The sequence below is a fragment of the Grampus griseus genome (assembly GCF_964374135.1).
Source record: "Grampus griseus genome assembly, chromosome: 8".
Taxonomy (NCBI): Eukaryota; Metazoa; Chordata; class Mammalia; order Artiodactyla; family Delphinidae; genus Grampus; species Grampus griseus.
Genome location: NC_139002.1, coordinates 25,500,307 through 25,519,731, shown reverse-complemented (window position 1 = coordinate 25,519,731; position 19,425 = coordinate 25,500,307). Strand labels below are relative to the sequence as shown.

General features: G+C 38.2%; 1 protein-coding gene across 3 annotated transcripts in view; it reads right to left on the bottom strand.

Moving 5' to 3' along the window:
- The window catches only part of ALKBH8 (alkB homolog 8, tRNA methyltransferase), a gene marked incomplete at its 5' end in the record, with an annotated part of 70,982 nt that overhangs the window by 31,649 nt on the left and 19,908 nt on the right, over nucleotides 1-19,425 (bottom strand). For all 3 annotated transcript variants that reach the window (XM_082660333.1, XM_082660335.1, XM_082660334.1), the window contains one exon: nucleotides 5,391-5,497. In XM_082660333.1, coding sequence (XP_082516459.1) covers nucleotides 5,391-5,497 — 107 coding nt within the window. The remainder of the gene's footprint in view (nucleotides 1-5,390; nucleotides 5,498-19,425) is intronic.

Below are 19,425 nucleotides of genomic sequence, written 5' to 3'. Positions count from 1 at the left end.
TTGTAGATTTCCTAGGATTTTCTACATCTACAATCATAAAGAGTTTTACTTCTTCCTTTCAAATACATATGATTTTCACTTCTTTCTCTTGGATTATTATACTAAGACATCCAATACAATATTAAATAGAAGTGATGAGAGCAGAAATCCCTGCCATGTTCAATATTTTAGGAAAAAGCATTCAATATTTTATCACTAAATATGATGTTGCCTGTGGGTTTTTCATTGATGCCCTTTATCAGACTGAATAAGTTTCCTTCTTATCCTGGTTTGCCAAGTTTTTATCATGAGTGGATGCTGAATTCTGTCAAATACATTTTCTGCATCAATCAAGATGACATGATTATATACTTTTTCTCTTTTGTTCTTTTAATGTTCGGTTTCCAAATGTTAAACCTATCTTACAATCCTGGGATAAACTCCACTTAGTCTTGATGTGTTTTCTTTTTTATATATTGCAGGATTGGATTTTCTAATATTTTGTCAAGGACTTCTACCATCTCTGAGAGATACTGGTCTGTAATTTTATTTTGTTGTAATGTCCTTAACAAATTTTGGTGTCAGGGTAATGCCAGTCTCATAAAACGAGTTGGGAGAATGGCTCTTTTAAAAGAGCTCATGCTAAAAGCAATTTTTTAGAAGTAAAAGCAAGCGAAAAATGCCTGAAATTATATGATTGTTACTCTAATAGCTGAAAATGATTAAAACTATGGTGTTGAACAAAAGTCAAGATATTTTAGAACAATGAACATCTTGAAACTCTTATTAGCAATTCTCTCTTGGGTACTAAGTAGTTCTCTATAATGGCTCTCTGAAGTCAATGACTTCACTTGCCTAGAGTTAAATCTTAGGCAAAGGTCAAGCAGTACTTACTGCTTTGGGTACCAATCTCAGATTTTTAGGAAGAGGTAATCCATATGTTAAAAATAATTAATTCTTTACATGTCTCTGAACATCTTTTTTCCCCCTGTACTTAAATTATAATCTAGTTGGGAAAATATTAAATAAAAAGATAAAAACAGGGCTTCCCTGGTGGCGCAGTGGTTCAGAGTCCGCCTGCAGATGCAAGGGACGTGGGTTCGTGCCCCGGTCTGGGAAGATCCCACATGCCACGGAGTGGCTAGGCCCGTGAGCCATGGCCACTGAGCCTGCGCGTCTGGAGCCTGTGCTCCACAACGGGAGAGGCCACAACAGTGAGAGGTCCGCGTATCGCAAAAAAAAAAAAAAAAAAAAAAAGATAAAAACATTTTTATAGATTTAAATAACAGTTCAATACAATAGAAAAGACATCACAAGCCAGTAGGAGACAATACAGTCTTTAGGAGTTAAGAGAGAAATTATTTCAGGCTACTGCAGTCAGAAAAATCTTTATACATTATAAGGGAAATAAAAGTTGAGCTACATGTTAAAAACAAGTGAATGGAAGGGAGAAGGAAATTTATTGCATTAAGAGTTGACAAAAGTCTGAAGGCTACAAGGCACTGTATAAATTCAGATGAAAGGGAGCAAACAAGTTTAGCTATAACAGTATGGTTAAGAGCACAGATCCTGAAGCCAGACTCCCTGGCTTTCTGGTTTTGTGTCTGCCCTTTAATGGTTTTGTAACTTTGTACAAGTTATGCTCCAATTTCCTTTAAAAATGGGGACAAAACCACGAAAAAAACTTTCCACTGTGACGATATGAGTTAAATCAGTTAATATATGTAAAGCTTTTAGACAATGCCTGGCACAAAGAAAATGCTCCAAAAATAATTTAAAAGGAGAGCTCACACAAACTCGTGAACTAATGCAACCCAAGGCTAGTCAACTAACATAAATGAGTGAAGCAGGTAGATTTGTTTAGAAATATATTGTTTGCCATTAAAAACATAGGAATTGTCTTCATTTAAAAAAACAGTGTTCTCTTCCATTTTTCTTAAAACACATGTTCCTGCTCATTCTACCTTTTTTCCCCACTTTTAAAACAGACATGAGTTTAAGAAATATTTAATTTTCACTTAACTCTGTTTTAAGATAAAAACAACAGTACAAGCACAATGATAAATGACAACTGATACTCAGCCGTAGTTCAGGGAGTCATAGAAAGTGGTAGGAACTCTAGAGAATCTGAAAATGTAGGTCTCACCTATAGAAAGCCATTGATAGTCTCAGCTACTGCTGCCAAAAGATACTGTGGTTTCAGATCTTCTCAATTTTCAAAAGAAGCTGAAAATTCAGATTCTTGTGTAAAAGCTCCTAATTTTCACGTGTAACCAATTTTTTAAAATGCCACAACATTGAGCACTACCACACCAGCCAAACAGCCTGACTGCTATATTTGACCCATGTGTTGCCAGTTTGCCATATTTGATTTAGGGCCTGCTGGCTAGAATAGTAAACTATATATCAAATTAAAAGTATTTGGAATTGGCCACGTTAATCAACAACCTTCTTCAGTAGTGCTTTCTAGTGCTTTTTTAGCACAGAGATCAAACTGTTTTTAATCAAGGTTTATTTCTATAGTTTATATGTATTTTTAAGTGCACTAAATGTGCTTTTTCAATTTATCTTCCCTTCCATCCAGATTCCAAGGAACCCGTCAGTAGTTGATATACCATTTGTTTGGTCAGTCTCTCTCTGTTCCTGTTTCTGTGTGTCTTCCCTTCCCTTCCCTCCCTCCTTCTCTCTCTCTTCTTGACACACACACACACACACACACAAATCACATTACAGATAACGGGTATCAGTGGAAGCCTTTAAAAATAATACTGAAGGTTCTTTTTCCCCTGAAATTATTATAGAAAATTTTCATTCTAGAGAAAGGTTTAAAAATAAATATTAACCTGCAAGTCAATCTTCCAGAGATCCTACTCCTAACATTTAACAAGAAAATAATCTGATGTAGATGATGTTTAGGAGAAGTAATCTATACTATTACCCAGAACAAATTAAAATATTTTCATAACATAGGCCTATAGAAAGTAATTTCTTATTTTGTATTTGTTGTACTGCTATTACTCTTAAGTTTAAATGGTACCAATAGTAAAAATCCTTGAACCTAAAACAAAAGAAAATGTGAATATTCTCAAAATTACAGGAATACTTTAAACACCACTAGATCACATCACCATTTTCAATTACTGAAAGTTAAAAATATTTTAAATGGCTGTGAAAAAGAAATCAGGTAAATTTAATCCTTAGTGCACAAAATCAGGCCATCTGTTTTTATGGCTCATTTAAGACAGGTTACAAATTCATTTACATGTTCACTTCCTTGAATTTTTTTTTTTTTTTTTTTTTTGTGGTACACGGGCCTCTCACTGCTGTGGGCTCTTCCATTAAGGAGCACAGGCTCCGGACGCTCAGGCCCAGCGGGCATGGCTCACGGGCCCAGCTGCTCCGCGGCACGTGGGATCTTCCTGGTCCAGGCCACGAACCCGTGTCCCCTGCATCGGCAGGCGGATTCGCAACCACTGCGCCACCAGGGAAGTCCCTTCCTTGAATTTTTATAAAAATGCATCAGCTAAAATCTCCAACCAGGGCAGTATTAATAAGTACAGAGCTCAGAAGTATTTTAAGTGACATGACAATATATGTAAATTTTAGCAGTGTGATGCTTCCACCTCAAAAGGCTAAGGATTCATTCCTGCCAAAAGTGAATAACCCATTTCTTTCAGATTAGATTCAATCGAACAAACTCAAATTTAGGGTCATTCTGTAAAACAACTGGCCTTCTTAAAAGCATAAATGTCATGAAAGACAAAGAAAAGTTGAGGAATTGTTTCAAATTAAAGAAGACTAAAGAGAATTGACAACTAAGTGTAATGCAGGTTAATGGGCCAAATCCTAGATCAGAGGGAAAACTTACCAAGAGGTACTGACAGATTCTCTCCGTGACCAAACTTTACTCAGGTTCCTCTGAGCCCAAATAGGCCCTATCCTTGGGTATGTTCTAGATCTAGCCCCATTTTAGCAAGAATTCTGCTAAGTCAGTTTAGCCCGAATCCCCCACCCTCGATATCTGATCATCCTTGGTATCTGACCAAATTCCTTCCTGCATCTTTCCCCCAGGTGATGTCTGATCGTCCTGGCCTGCCTTCAGCAAGAATCCTATGGTTGGTTTAGCCAGAATTCCCCCTTACCACTGATGTTTCCTCTTAGTTTTCTATCCACCCACACTGCCCCATTCCCAATCCCAGGCTCCTTGCCTATAAAACTCCATTTCTCCTTTTTGTATTGAAATTGAGCCCACTCCTATACTGAGGTCTCTTTTCCCCTGTTGCAATAGTTCCTGAGTAAAATCTGGTTTTGCTGCTTTAACTACTGTCAGGGTCTGGTTTTTCTTTGACAATACTATAAAGTACAACTAGCACAATTTCATGATGGATTGTATAAGAGTATGATAAGAGTATTTTACAATGTTGAATTTCCTGAATTTGAGGCTTACACTGCAGTTTCATAAAACAGGGGCTGGCAAACTTTTTCTATAACAGGGCCAGATAGTAAATATTACAGGCACAGAGAGCCACATATAGTCTCTACCACATATTCTTTTTTGGTTTTGTTCTTTACAACCCCTTAAAAATGTAAAACCAGTTTTAGCTCAAGAGCTTTGTAAAAATAAGGGCTGAATTTGACTCACGAGCCATTGTTTGCCAACCCCTGATACAGACAATGTCCTTGCTCTTTAAAAATATGCAATGAATGGGCTTCCCTGGTGGCGCAGTGGTTGAGAATCTGCCTGCTAATGCAGGGGACACGGGTTCGAGCCCTGGTCTGGGAAGATCCCACATGCCGCGGAGCAACTAGGCCTGTGAGCCACAACTACTGAGCCTGCGCTCTGCAACAAGAGAGGCCGCGATAGTGAGAGGCCCGTGCACCACGATGAAGAGTGGCCCCTGCTTGCCACAACTAGAGAAAGCCCTCGCACAGAAATGAAGACCCAACACAGCAAAAATAAATAAATAAAATTAATAAACTCCTACCCCCAACACCTTCTAAAAAAAATAAATTAAAAAAAATTTTATAAATTAAAAAAATTAAGAAATAAAAATATGCAATGAAGCATGTAAGGGTAAAGAGTCATGATGGCTGCAACTTACTCTCAAATGATTCAGCAAAAATAATAATAATGATAACATGTGAGAGAGAAAACGCATAGCAAAATATTCACAATTTGTAAATCTATGTGAAAGGTGAAGGGAATTAACCATACTACGCTTACAACTTTTCTTTAAATTTGAATTTTTTAAATAAAAAGTTTTAAAAAAGCCATAGATGTCCCTGGGGTTTTAAACCCAGAAGCCTCAATGTGCAAGCCTGGAGCATGGTTCTGGTGGCTCAGGAAGAAAAGAATGAGAACTCCCACAAAGCAAAAGGTATCCTGTCATCAAGGTCATTTCAGTACATACCCATGGGTCCAAAGGTATCTAGATTCTCCTGTCATCACCAGCAAACTCCTACAAGGCAGCATAACAGGCACTGTGACACCACCTGGGTGCTTAAAATCCATGACAATCTTGAAGTAAAGACAAAAGCATAAAGATCAATCCAAAATGTCATGTACTCCAAGAATAAGAATGATTCTGGCTATCCTTCTAGGCTAATAGAGATTAAAACATGGTAATGCTTATAGGATGGCATAGCACAGAGGTTCTCAAACTTTAGTGTACATAAGAATCAACTGAATGACTAAAAAACATATTTAATCCACAGAGAGACTCAGTAGATGTATCATGAGGCTCAGGAATCTGCACTTCTAACATAATTCTAACATAATTTCTAAGGAAATTATGATGCGGATGGTCTGAGGAACACACATATACTATGCAAAACACTAGGGTAGTGGTCAAACACAAGGACTTAGGAGCTGAAACATTCATATCCTGGATTTTTCATTTACTGGCCATATGATTCAGGACAAGTCATTTAACCCTTCTGTGTCCAGTTTCCTCAACTCTTACAGGATTGTTAAGTGGATATAAATTACAGTATCTGGTACAACATAAATACAAAAAACACTATTATTATTCATAGAAATATTAATAATTCATAATACAAGGGGAAGTAACTATTAGATGCAGATTCTCATATAATCCATTTGTCTTTAAAGTCATGCAACATTTTGGATTTTAGAGACTGATTTACAAGAGATAAACAAAGAACACAGGAGGATTTTCAGCAATTCTTCCTAAATTATGATCAAATATTATAAATAGCAACATATAAAGGTACAACAGCCGAGAAAATGTTTTTGTGCTCAGGAACCCAAACACTGATGACTTCAGTCTAAACGTAGCAGCAGCTAACAAATGTGAATTTTAAAAAGGCGTGTGACAGGGCTAAAAAATATTTAAATGAACAAATCAATCCATCTGAAAAATAAATATGACAACCAAATATCAGTGGGATAATATAATTTAGCATAGTACCTTCATTAAAGGTAAACTTGGCACAGTACCTGGCATCAAAGAAAGCATTCAGTAACTGTTACCTACTATTATTAATAATAATATTGGATCAAATTAGATAATACACATGAAAATTCTTTGTAAACTATACAAAATTATACAGATCTAAGCTGGTTTTTTCCCCTTCTCATCTGCCATTCCAATCTAAGTATGGAAAATAAAGTAAGATGATAGAATTTAATTTTCCAAACAATTATCTGTTCCAAATGATGACATATAATTTCAAATAGTCATACTCCAAAAGCATTCTATTTTATAAACATTGTAGATAAATTCTGAAGTTTTGGGTGTGAAATGAAACTTCCCTGAAACGTATAAATAAAAGATGGACTGACAGACAGAGGGTGGTTAGATGAACAGATATTTAATGAAGCAAGCATATTAAAATGTTAACTGTAGCATCAGGTGGTGAGTATATAGGGATTTACTGTATAATACTAACCTTTCAGTGTGAAAATTTTCATAATAAAATGTTAGGAAAAGGGGAGAAAACCCCACTGTGGCCCATTTTTAAGCCATTATATATAGGCTTCAATTTTCTGAATAGACACTAAGGTCCACACATAAGAAAAAATAATAGCGTATTTATTAATTACATTATTAGAGATGATCAGTTGTGGCTTAAAGGAATGAAAACTGTCTGGGTGAAAACTCTTGATGGGAAAATATTCTGAGAGACTAGACTATAACTCATTCATTAGACAAATATTTATTAATCACTGTGTGAGGCATCAAAGACTCCAATGGTGAATAAGAGACATATTCTCTGCCCACCTAGAGATTACAGTTTCTGGCTAATTAATATTCCACATGTTTTAAAAATACAAAATACGTATATATTTGTGAAATTCAAACACATCCCCTCCTATCAACAGAGTAATGATTTTAAAATAGGGAAATCTCAGTTTAAACAAATGATTAGAACTGACAAGACAAATACAAACATGACACTAATTAATGTGGAAACATTTGTGCTGAAATATAAAAGCCAAGTTTCAAGGAAGAAAAATACACTACCAAATAATCCAAATGTTATGGGAATTATGTTAGAAAATGTACAGAATACTTATTAATGATTATAATTGATGATTATTGATTTACTAGAGAAGCTCACAGAACTCAGGAAGACAGTTTACTTACTGTTTATCAGTTTATTATAAAAGGATATGATAAAGCATACAGATGAACATCAGATGCAAGAGATGTATAGGACAAGGTAAGGAGTACAGAACATCCATGCCCTCTCTGGGCACACCACTCTCCCAGCACCTCCACGTGTTCATCAACCTGGAACCTCTCTATACTACTGGGATTTTTATGGAGGCTTCCTCATGTAGGCATGATTAATTATTAACTCCATTTCCAGACCCTCTCCCCTCTCTGGGAAGTTTTTGTGAATTTAAGGAAATGACTCTTATTTATAAAATTAAATGTACATTTTCTATGAAAATCAAATTTTCCTTAAAATATTCCATCATAAAAATAAAGTATTATCAATATCATCACAGTATCTGTATCTGAAATATAATGCTTGTGGGACTTCCCTGGTGGCGCAATGGTTAAGAATCTGCCTGCCAATGCAGGGGCCATGGGTTCGATCCCCAGTCCGGGAAGATCCCACATGCCGTGGAGCAGCTAAGCCTGTGCACCACAACTACTGAGCCTGTGCTCTAGAGCCCGTGAGCCACAACTACTGAGCCCACGTGCCACAACTACTGAAGCCCACATGCCTAGAGCCCACGCTCTGCAACAAGAGAAGCCACCAAAATGAGAAGCCCATGCACCGCAATGAAGAGTAGTCCTCACTCACTGCAACTAGAGAAAGCCTATGCGCAACACAGCCAAAAATAAATAAATAAATAAATTTTAAAAATATATAATGCTTGTTAAAGGCCAAAAAAAAAAAAGATTTTTTTCAAAAATTAACTAAGGACTCACAATAAATAGTGCTTGCCAGCAACTGCTGAATCATTCTGCCCTGTGACAGCTTTGTTCCACAGGAGCTTTTTCCAATTATTCTTTTTGGCTTTACCTATATTCTTTATTTTCTGAGATGGCAGAGTCAATAAAGATCAAGTTCCCAGCAAGCTCATGGTAAGACAGGAGGGAAGGGGGCAGGGCACAATCATTAAAAGAATGACACAGCCATTGAGGATACAATAAAAACTAATCCGCCTAATTAGGCCCAAGATGGCAGAAGATTTGACTTCCAGTAGACCTTGAGCCTTATTATAATGCATTAGCTTATTGTAACACATTAGCATGCTAAATGACACACCCATAGGCACAATGATGGTTCCCAGGCTGACAACAAACGGCCAAAAAGTGGGCTGTGGCCCAGTTCCTGGAAATCTCCATCCCTTCTCCAAAACAGTTAGAATATTCCTCCCACTCGTTAGCATATGTAATTACCCAGCCCATAAAAACTAACCACCCCCACAGCCTGGGACCCCGGTCTCACCTTCTGAGACTGACTACATTCTGTCTATGGAATGTGTCTCTCTCTAAACAAACTTTCATTTACTGTGGCTCGCCCTAGAATTCTTTCCTACGTGAAGCCAAGAATCCTCACTTGGTAGCTCATCCCAGGAATTCACCCAAGACCTGGGACATGACCATTCTCTCACACTCCCTTCTCCTCCAACAATGGGGCATGACTGAGGGTAAAGTTCAGTTCAAAGCAAACAAACAAAAAATCCTAGACATTCTGATCTTATAAAACCTTTAACACAACCAAAATACAACAGAAAAAAAAACCCAGACACAGCTATCACTCAAGTATTTACTCAAATAAAGATAAGATGCAGGCGGTACAGTGGTTAGGACTCCGGGCTCCCAATGCAGGGGGCACAGGTTCAATCTCTGGTCGGGGAACTAAGATCCTACATGCCGCATGGCACAGCCAAAAAAAAAAAAGAAAAAAAAAAAAAGATAAGATGCATAACAGAAAGTACATGAAACAGATCTCCTCCATGTTGGCTAAACAGGAAAATGAAAAAACATATTGCTACTGGGAACACTTCTGAGAAAGAAGACAAACTTAATCCTGATCCTTATTGGTTAAAAATAGGCTGAGACCTTTAATCTTTTGAAACCCTTGAGGGTATATCAACAAGAGACAATAAGAGGTAAAGAATGATGTGTGATTTATACAGAATGATGAAAGCTGAGAGGACAGAAGTGACTATATTTAGCTGGAGAAAATATTTCATACCTGAGAATTTAGCAGACTAGAAAGAAGTCCACCTGTTTCCCATAGCCTGCCAAATCTAAGTTGCCCTAACTGGACCCACCTGTAACTGAGCAGGACCCTATGGGGTCTTCCTGGGACAGACCCCTCCCCCATATCGTCTGTCTTAGCTCCTCTCTGAAGTACCAAGATAATAGTATCTGACACATATTTCCTGAGTTTTTTACATGCTAAAACCACCACCAAAGGAAGAAATTACTTAATGATTATGAGCACGTAGCCTCCAAACCATCTGGCACCTAAGGATTGATCACCATCAATCAATCAGAGAACTGTGCAGAAGCTGATCACATATCCTGGGACACCCCTCCCTCACCTTGCCTTTAAAAAAACTTTTGTGAAACCCTTCGGAGACTTTAGGGTTTTAGAGCATGAGCCACCCATCCTCCTTGTATTGGCACCTTTACAATAAATGCTGCCCTTTCCCTCACCACAATCCAGTGTCAGTAGATTGGCTTTGCTGCATGAGGGCAAGCAGACCCAAGTTTGGTTCAGTAACAAAATGAAGTAAGTTTGCTTTTTATTTTAAACAGCAAGCAAGTGATTCCACATACCTCATCATGGCCATGTCTGCCATGTTTGGACACGTGAGAAAGGAGAAGAGGAAAAAGGGAGACAGACACAACTGCAAGGATACAAGACTGAAGCTACAAACTACTTACAAAGGAAGAAATACAACAATATCAAAAATGTCTGTTAACATACGTTCCCTGGATTCATAAATATAGAATCCCACCATATCATGAGATAATTAGTCCATTGTGAGGGAGAAGAACAACCCTGAACATTTTTAGTAAAACAAATATAACTTTTTGTCCTTCTACAAAAGATGACACTCCCAGAAGTATACTTTCCTAAGCTGAAAAGTAGCTGAAAGAGAAGCTTGTGGTATACCATATTTTTCCAAAGCAGAGGAATTAATAGGAATTTTGCCTAGGATATGTTGGAGACCAACAGCTGCTGTCAGTGACCTTTAAATCTCCTACCTATACTACATAAGTCTGCTTAGTTTCCATCCTTTAAGAAAAGTTAAAATCAAGGACCACAACAAACCAGTTTCCCAACACTAGGAGCCATGAATTCATTTGCTAAATTCTTTGAAAACTGGAATCTCAAGATTACCAAGTCTTGTGAAACTCAAGGGAAGGAGACAATGGCAGTAACAACACACTCTGGAATCAACACACAGCACATAGGACCTCCCATGTAAAAATGACTAAAGAAAGAAAACGAGCTCTGCTCCCTTGTCCTACAGTCAGAAGCAATTTTCTAAAGTACAGGCCTTAATAGTCTTATCAAGAGGGGGAAAAAGATCTCATACATGAAGTTGAGATGGTACCTTACGGCATATAACAGTGATCTGCAAGTAGTAGATGCAGCAGCTAAATACCATTGGGGCCCAAGGAACTTATTTCTCACTGCTTCTGAGAGAGCGTGTAAGAAGCTGAGCATCATTTCACGTTTCTAGCGTGAAAACTTTCCTAGTTGATCAGATACCATGAATACATTTAGGGGACATACCTGGGAACTTGTCTACAGTATTGCCTATGTGAAACAAGCAAAATTAGATCCGATTAAAAGTTTAAAAGAAAACACCACAAACAAATCTACTCTAGAGCACAACGTCAGCAAATTCCACCTTTCAAACACAACTCTACCTTACAAAACTAGGTCTCAACAGCTGAATAATAGATTCTGCCCTCTCTTCCTCTTCAGCCCCAAATACAGATGATTTTTCAATGGTTTTATATGGCTGAGCTCAAGAGGAATGTAAAATTAAAAGAAAAGGCATCTTTTAGTTTAATGGTCTAAGCACATTGCCAAATGCCATAAAAGAGAGCAAAATATACATTGCATAACAGAAAAATAAGCTTGAAAATGAACAGATGCCCAATTAGAGGCACTTTAGCCATCACTGAATATTCAATAGCTTAAACACCTATGAGATAATATGATCATGCTTATGTGTTTGCACTGAGACCACTTGCTATCAGCTCTCATTTATCACACTGTGGCTTCATTTGTTTGCAGGTACTGTGAAGTGAAATCCACCACCATCCAAATAAGGACTCTCAAAGCAAGATCAGTCACAAACCACCTCAGTAAAATTAAGTTTTCCTTTGTACATGATAAGGCTACATAGGTAATGAAACATTTTAGCTTAAATAAAAATTTTTTGGATTTTATCCTCATTTACTTGTTAGATTCTGTCTAGTAGATTATATTCCACAAATATTTTGGGGTGAATAAATGAATGAATAAGTTCATCATAAATAATTTATTTGAAAATATAGGTGGTGTATCGTACATTTTTGGAGAGAAGGCTTCCTAAATTCCATTTATTTATGTCCTGGGCTTTCCTCCTTAAGCAAAATAAATCACCAGATTCATATACACAGATAACCCAAATAAGACAGCTATAGCACAACAAGAACAATAGTAGTTGTATGTATATCTATTCCTGAGGACCTGGCTATTCCTCATGAGGAAAAACTTACTATAGTACCTACCTCAGGCCTAGCATAGAATAGGTGATTGCTACACAATGAGGTATCACCTCACACCTGTCAGAATGGCGATTATCAAAAAGAAATAACAAGTGTTGGCATGGATATGGGAAAAATGCAACCTTGCATGCTGTTGGTAGGAATGTAAATTGGTTCAGCCACTAAGGAAAACAGTATGAAAGTTCCTCAAAAAATTAAAAATAGAACTACTATATGATCCAACAATTCCACTTCCGGGTATTTATTCAAAGGAATAAACACTAACTTGAAAAGATATGTGCTCCCTCATGTGCATTATTTACAACAGCCAAGACATGGAAGCAACCTAAATGTCCATTAATGGATGAAGAAAATGTGAGATACACACACACACACACACACACACACACACACACATTATTCAGCCATAAAAAAGGAGGAAATTTTGCCATTTGCGACAACAGGGATGAACCTAGAGTGTATTATGCTAAGTGAAATAAGTCAGACAAGAAAGACAAACATTGGGTTGCCCACAAAAGTTCGTTCCGGTTTTTTCTGTAAGATGTTATGATCTCTTACATGTGGAATCTAAAAAAAACATAACAAAACAGAAGCAGACTCAGATACAGAGAACTGGTGGTTCCAATGGGGAGGACGATGGAAGGATGAGTGAAATAGGTTAGGGAGATTAGGAGGTACAAACTCCCAAACTTACAAAATAAATTGGTCACGGGGATATAATGTACAGCATTACAATATTATTGACTATATTCTGTATCGCAACATATGGCAACTAGGCTTATCGTGGTAATCCTCTTACAACGTATAAAAATATCAAATTTCTATCCTGTACACCTGAAACTAATATAATACTGTAAGTCAATTATACTTCAATTTTTTTAAAAAAACTGGAAAAAAAAAGTATATGCTTCCAGAGACACCAAATGGAGAAAACAATTACAGCAGATTTTCAGTGCAACTCGAGGTAAGTTTTCCCCTCTTTACCAGTTTTAATTAAAAACTATAGAGGGGGGTAGAGTCAAGATGGCGGTGTGGGAAGATGCAGAGTTCACGTCTCCCCATAACTGGGGCGCCTGCCGGACTCTGCTCGGGGAGCCTAACACCCAAGGAGGATGGTAGGATGTGGGGGAACTGAGGCGGGGAGAAGTGGAGTTTGGACAGGACCGGCACCGCTGAGGGGTGGCTGAGAGGGGAGAGGGGTTCCCACGCCTGGAGGGACCCTCAGGGGCTCGGATCAGGGGGGAGTGGGCCCAGCATTTCCCCTACCACATTGGCTGGGGAAGTCTGCCCGGTTCTCAGGCCGGGTCCTACGCCCTCAGAGGTCCCCTCCAGGCTGGGTTGGTCCTGGGGGAGTAGGAGGGAAGCCGGGAGAGAAGGATAGGCAGGCAGAAGGAGCCCTCAGGACCAGAGGAGCAGGAAAGGAGCAGAGGGCATTTGCCCCTCCCACTTGGGCACGGGGAGCCTGCTGACCTCCCAGGCCAGTCCCCCGCCCTCCAAAGCCCCCTCCAGGCTTCATGGGCCCTGGGGGCATATGAGGGAGGCCGGGGAGATCAGCAGAGGCAGGTGGAAAGGGACCTCCAGGACCGGAGGAGCAGGAGAGGAGTGGAGGGCGTTTGCCCCGCCCACTTAAGCCCAGGAAGCCTGCTGGGCTCCCAGGGCAGGGTCCCCCACCCTCTGAGACCAGGGGCAGGAGGCACTCCTGAGCCCCTTCTGTTCTGTTGAGCTTAAGCCCCACCCTCCACCCCACCACAGCCTTTCCCAGCCCTGTTGGTCCTAAACATAGGCCCACCCACTGCCCAAACATCACCCCTGCTTCGGCCCCACCCTCCACAGCCAAGGCCTTTCCCACCTTTTCTCTTCCTTTTTTTTACCATCCCGCAGAACTTGCAGGATCTTGGTTCATGAGCCAGGGGTCGGGCCAAAGCTCCTGCAGTGGGAGCTCTGAGTCCAAACCACTGGACTAACAGAGAACCTCAGACCCCAGGGAATATTCATCAGAGTGAGGTCTCCCGGAGGTCCTCACCTTAGCACCAAGACCCAGCTCTACCCAACAGCCTACAAACTGCAGTGTTAGAAGCCACAGGCCAAACAACTAGGAAGACAGGAACACAATCACACTCATTAAAAAAAGGAAAAAAAAATGAGAGAGCAAAACAATATGTCACAGATGAAGCGGCAAGGTAAAAACCTACAAGACCAAATAAATGAAGAGGAAATAGGCAATCTACCTGAAAAGGAATTCAGAGTAATGATAGTAAACATGATCTAGAATCTCTGAAATAGAATGGAGACACGGATTGAGAAAATACAAGAATGTTTAACAAAGATCTAGAAGAATTAAAGGACAATAAAACAGAGATGAACAACATAATAACTGAAATGAAAAATACACTAGACGGAATCAGTAACAGAATAACTGAGGTAGAAGAACGAATAAGTGAGCTGGAAGACAAAATGGTGGAAATAACTGCCAAGGAGCAGAATTAAGAAAAAAGAATGAAAAGAATTGAAGACAATCTCAGAGACCTCTGGGACAACACTAAATGCACCAACATTCAACTTATAGGTTCCCAGAAGAAGAGAAAAAGAAAGGGTCTGAGAAAATATTTGAAGAGATTATAGTCGAAAACTTCCTTAACATGGGAAAGGAAATAGTCACCCAAGTCCAGGAAGCACAGAGAGTCCATACAGGATAAACCCTAGGAGAAACACACCAAGACACATATTAATCAAACTAAGAAAAATTAAATTCAAAGAAAAAATATTAAAAGCAGCAAGGGAAAAACAATACATAACATGCAAAGGAATCCCAATAAGGTTATCAGCAGATTTTTCAGCATAAACTCTGCAGGCCAGAAAGGAGTGGCAGGATATACTTAAAGTGATGAAAGAGAAAAACCTACAACCAAGACTACTCTACCCAGCAAGGATCTCATTCAGATTCGATGGAGAAGTCAAAAGCTTTTCAGAAAAGCAAAAGCTAAGAGAATTCAGCACCACCAAACCAGCTTTACAACAAATGCTATAGAAACTTCTCTAGGCGGGAAACACAAGAGAAGAAAAGGACCCACAAAAACAAGCCCAAAACAATTAAGAAAATGGTAATAGGAACTTCCATATCAATAACCTTGAATGTAAATAGATTAAAGGCCCCCCAAAAAAGACACAGACTGGCTGAATGGATACAAAAACAAGACCCATATACGCTGTCTACAAGAGACCCACTTCAGACCTAGGGACACATAAAGACTGAAAGTGAAGGGATGGAAAAAGATATTCCATGCAAATGGAAATCAAAAGAAAGCTGGAGTAGCAATACTCGTATCAGATAAAATAGACTATAAAATAAAGACTGTTACAAGAGATAAGGAAGGACACTACATAATGATCAAGAGATTAATCTAAAAAAGAAGATGTAACAATTGTAACTCTTTATGCACCCAACATAGGAGCACCTCAATACATAAAGCAAATGCTAACAACCATGAAAGGGGAAATAGACAGTAACACAATAATAGTGGGGGACTTTAACACCCCACTTACACCAATGGACAGATCATCCAAACATAAAATAAATAAGGAAACACAAGCTTTAAATGACACAATATACCAGATAGATTTAATTGATATTTATAGAACATTCCACCCAAAAGTGGCAGAATACACTTGCTTCTCAAGTGCACATGGAACATTCTCCAGGATAGATCCCATCTTGGGACACAAATCAAGCCTCTGAAAATTTAAGAAAATTGAAATCGTATGCAGCATCTTTTCTGACCACAACGTTATAAGATTGGAAATCGATTACAGGAAAAAAACTGTAAAAAACATAAATACGTGGAGGTTAAACAGTGCACTACTAAATAACCAAGAGATCACTGAAGAAATCAAAGAAGAAATTAAAAAATACATAGAAACAAATGACAACAAAAACACAACAACCCAAAACCTTTGGGACACAGCAAAATCAGTTCTAAGAGGGAAGTTTATAGCAATTCAATCTCACCTCAAGAAACAAGAAAAATCTCAAATAAACACTCTCACTCTACACCTAAAGCAACTAGAGAAAGAAGAACAAAGAAAACCCAAAGGCAGTAGAAGGAAAGAAATCATAAAGATCAGAGCAGAAATAAACGAAATAGAAATGAAGAAAACAATAGCAAAGATCAATAACACTAAAAGCTGGTTCTTTGAGAAGATAAACAACATTGATAAAGCCAGACTCATCAAGAAAAAAAGGGAGAGGACACAAATCAATAAAATTAGAAATGAAAAAGGAGAAATCACATTTGACACCATAGAAATACAAAGGATTATAAGAGACTACTACAAACAACTATACGCCAATAAAATGGACAACCACGAAGAAATGGACAAATTCTTGGAAAGGTACAATTTTCCAAGACTGAACCAGGAAGAATTAGAAAATATAAACAGACTTATCACAAGTAATGATATTGAAACCATAATTAAAAATTTTCCAACAAACAAAAGTCCAAGACCAGATGGCTTCAAAGGCGAATTCCATCAAACATTTAGATAAGAGCTAACACCCATCCTTCTCAAACTCTTCCAAAAAATTGCAGAGAGAGGAACACTCCGAAATTCATTATATGAAGCCACCATCACCCTGATACCAAAACCAGAAAAAGATATCACAAAAAAAGAAAATTATAGATCAATATCACTGATGAACATAGATGCAGAAATCTTGAACAAAATACTAGCAAACAGAATCCAACAACATAATAAAAGGATCATACACCATGATCAAGCAGGATTTATCCCATGGATGCAAGGATTCTTCAATATATACAAATCAAGCAATGTGATACACCATATTAACAAATTAAGGAATAAAAACCGTATGATCATCTCAATAGATGCAGAAAAGCTTTTGACAAAATTCAACACCCATTTATGATAAAAACTCTCCAGAAAATGGGCATAGAGGGAACCTACCTCAACATAATAAAGGCCATATATGACCAATCCACAGCAAACAGCATAAGCAATGGTGAAAAACTGAAAGCAGTTCCACTAAGATCAGCAACAAGACAAGGATGTCCACTCTCGCCACTCTTATTCAACATAGTTTTGGAAGTCCTAGCCATGGCAATCAGAGAAGAAAAAGAAATAAAAGGAATACAAATTGGAAAGAAGAAGCAAAACTGTCACTGTTTGGAGATGATATGATACTATACATAGAGAGTCCTAAAGATGCAACCAGAAAACTACTAGAACTAATCAACAAAATTGGTAAGGTTTCAGGATACAAAATTAATGCACAGAAATCTCTGGCATTCCTATACACTAACAACAAAAAAATCAAAAATATAAATTAAGGAAACACTCCCATTTACCATCACAACAAAAAGAATAAAATACCTAGGAATAAACCTACCTAAGGAGGCAAAAGACTTTTACTGAGAAAACTATAACACATGATGAAAGAAATCAAAGATGACATAAACAGATGGAGAAATACACCATGTTCTTGGAATGGAAGAATCAATATTGTGAAAATGACAATACTACCCAAAGCAATCTACAGATTCAATGCAATCCCTACCAAACTACCAAGGGCATTCTTCACAGAATTAGAACAAAAAATTTTACAATTCATATGGACACAAAAGACCCCGACAAAGAAAAATGGAGTTGGAGGAATCAAGCTCCTGATTTCAAACTATACTACAAAGCCACAGTAATCAAGACAGTATGGTACTGGCACAAAAACAGAAATATAGATCAATGGTAAAGGATAGACAGCCCAGAGATAAACCCACGCACATATGGTCACCTAATTCATGAATAAAGGAGGCAAGAACATACAGTGCAGAAAAGATAGCCTCTTCAATAAGTGCCAGGAAAACTGGACAGCTACATGTAAAAGAATGAAATTAGAACACTCCCCAACACCATACACAAAAATAAACTCAAAATGGATTAAAGACCTAAATGTAAGACCAGACACTATAAAACTCTTAGAGGAAAATATAGGTAGAACACTCTATGACATAAATCACAGCAAGATCTTTTTTGACCCACCTCCTAGAGAAATGTAAATAAAAACAAGAATAAACAAATGGGACCTAATGAAACTTAAAAGCTTTTGCACAGGAAAGGTAACCATAAACAAGACGAAAAGACAACCCTCAGAATGGGAGGAAATATTTGCAAATGAACCAATGGACAAAGGATTAATCTCCAAAATATACAAACAGTTCATGGAGCTCAATATCAAAAAAACAAACAATTCAATTAAAAAATGGGTGAAAGACCTAAATAGACATCTCACCAAAGAAGACATACAGATGGCCAAGAGGCACATGAAAAGATGCTCAACATCACTAATTATTAGAGAAATGCAAATCAAGACTACAATGAGGTATCACCTCACACCAGTCACAATGGCCATTATCAAAAACTCTAGAAACAATAAATGGTGGAAAGGGTGTGGTGAAAAGTGAAGCCTCCTCCACTGTTGGTGGGAATGTAAACTGATACAGCCACTATGGAGAACAGTATGGAAGTTTCTTAAAAAACTAAATATAGAACTACCATATGACCCAGCAATCCCACTACTGAGCATATACCCTGAGAAAACCATAATGCAAAAAGAGACATGCACCACAATGTTCATTGTGGCACTATTTACAATAGCTAGGACATGTAACCAACCTAACTGTCCACTGACAGATGAATGGATAAAGAACATGTGGCACATATATACAATGGAATATTACTCAGCCATAAAAAGAAACAAAATTGAGTTATTTGTAGTGAGGTGGATGGACCTAGAGTCTGTCATACAGAGTGAAGCAAGTCAGAAAGAGAAAAACAAATACCGTATGATAACACATATATGTGGAATCTAAAGGAAAAAAAAATGGTACTAATGAACCTAGTGGCAAGGCAGGAATAAATACGTAGACATAGAGAATGGACTTGAGGACATGGGGGAGGGGAGGGGAAAGCTGGGGCGAAGTGAGAGTAGCGTCGACATGTATACACTACCAAATGTAAATAGCTACTGGGAAGCAGCAGCATAGCACAGGGACATCAGGTAGGTGCTTCGCAATGACCCAGAGACATGAGATAGGGAGGGTGGAAGGGAGGCTCAAGAGGGAAGGGATATGGGGATATATGTATGCATATGGTTGACTCACTTTGTTGTACAACAGAAACTAACACAGTACTGTGAAGCAATTATACC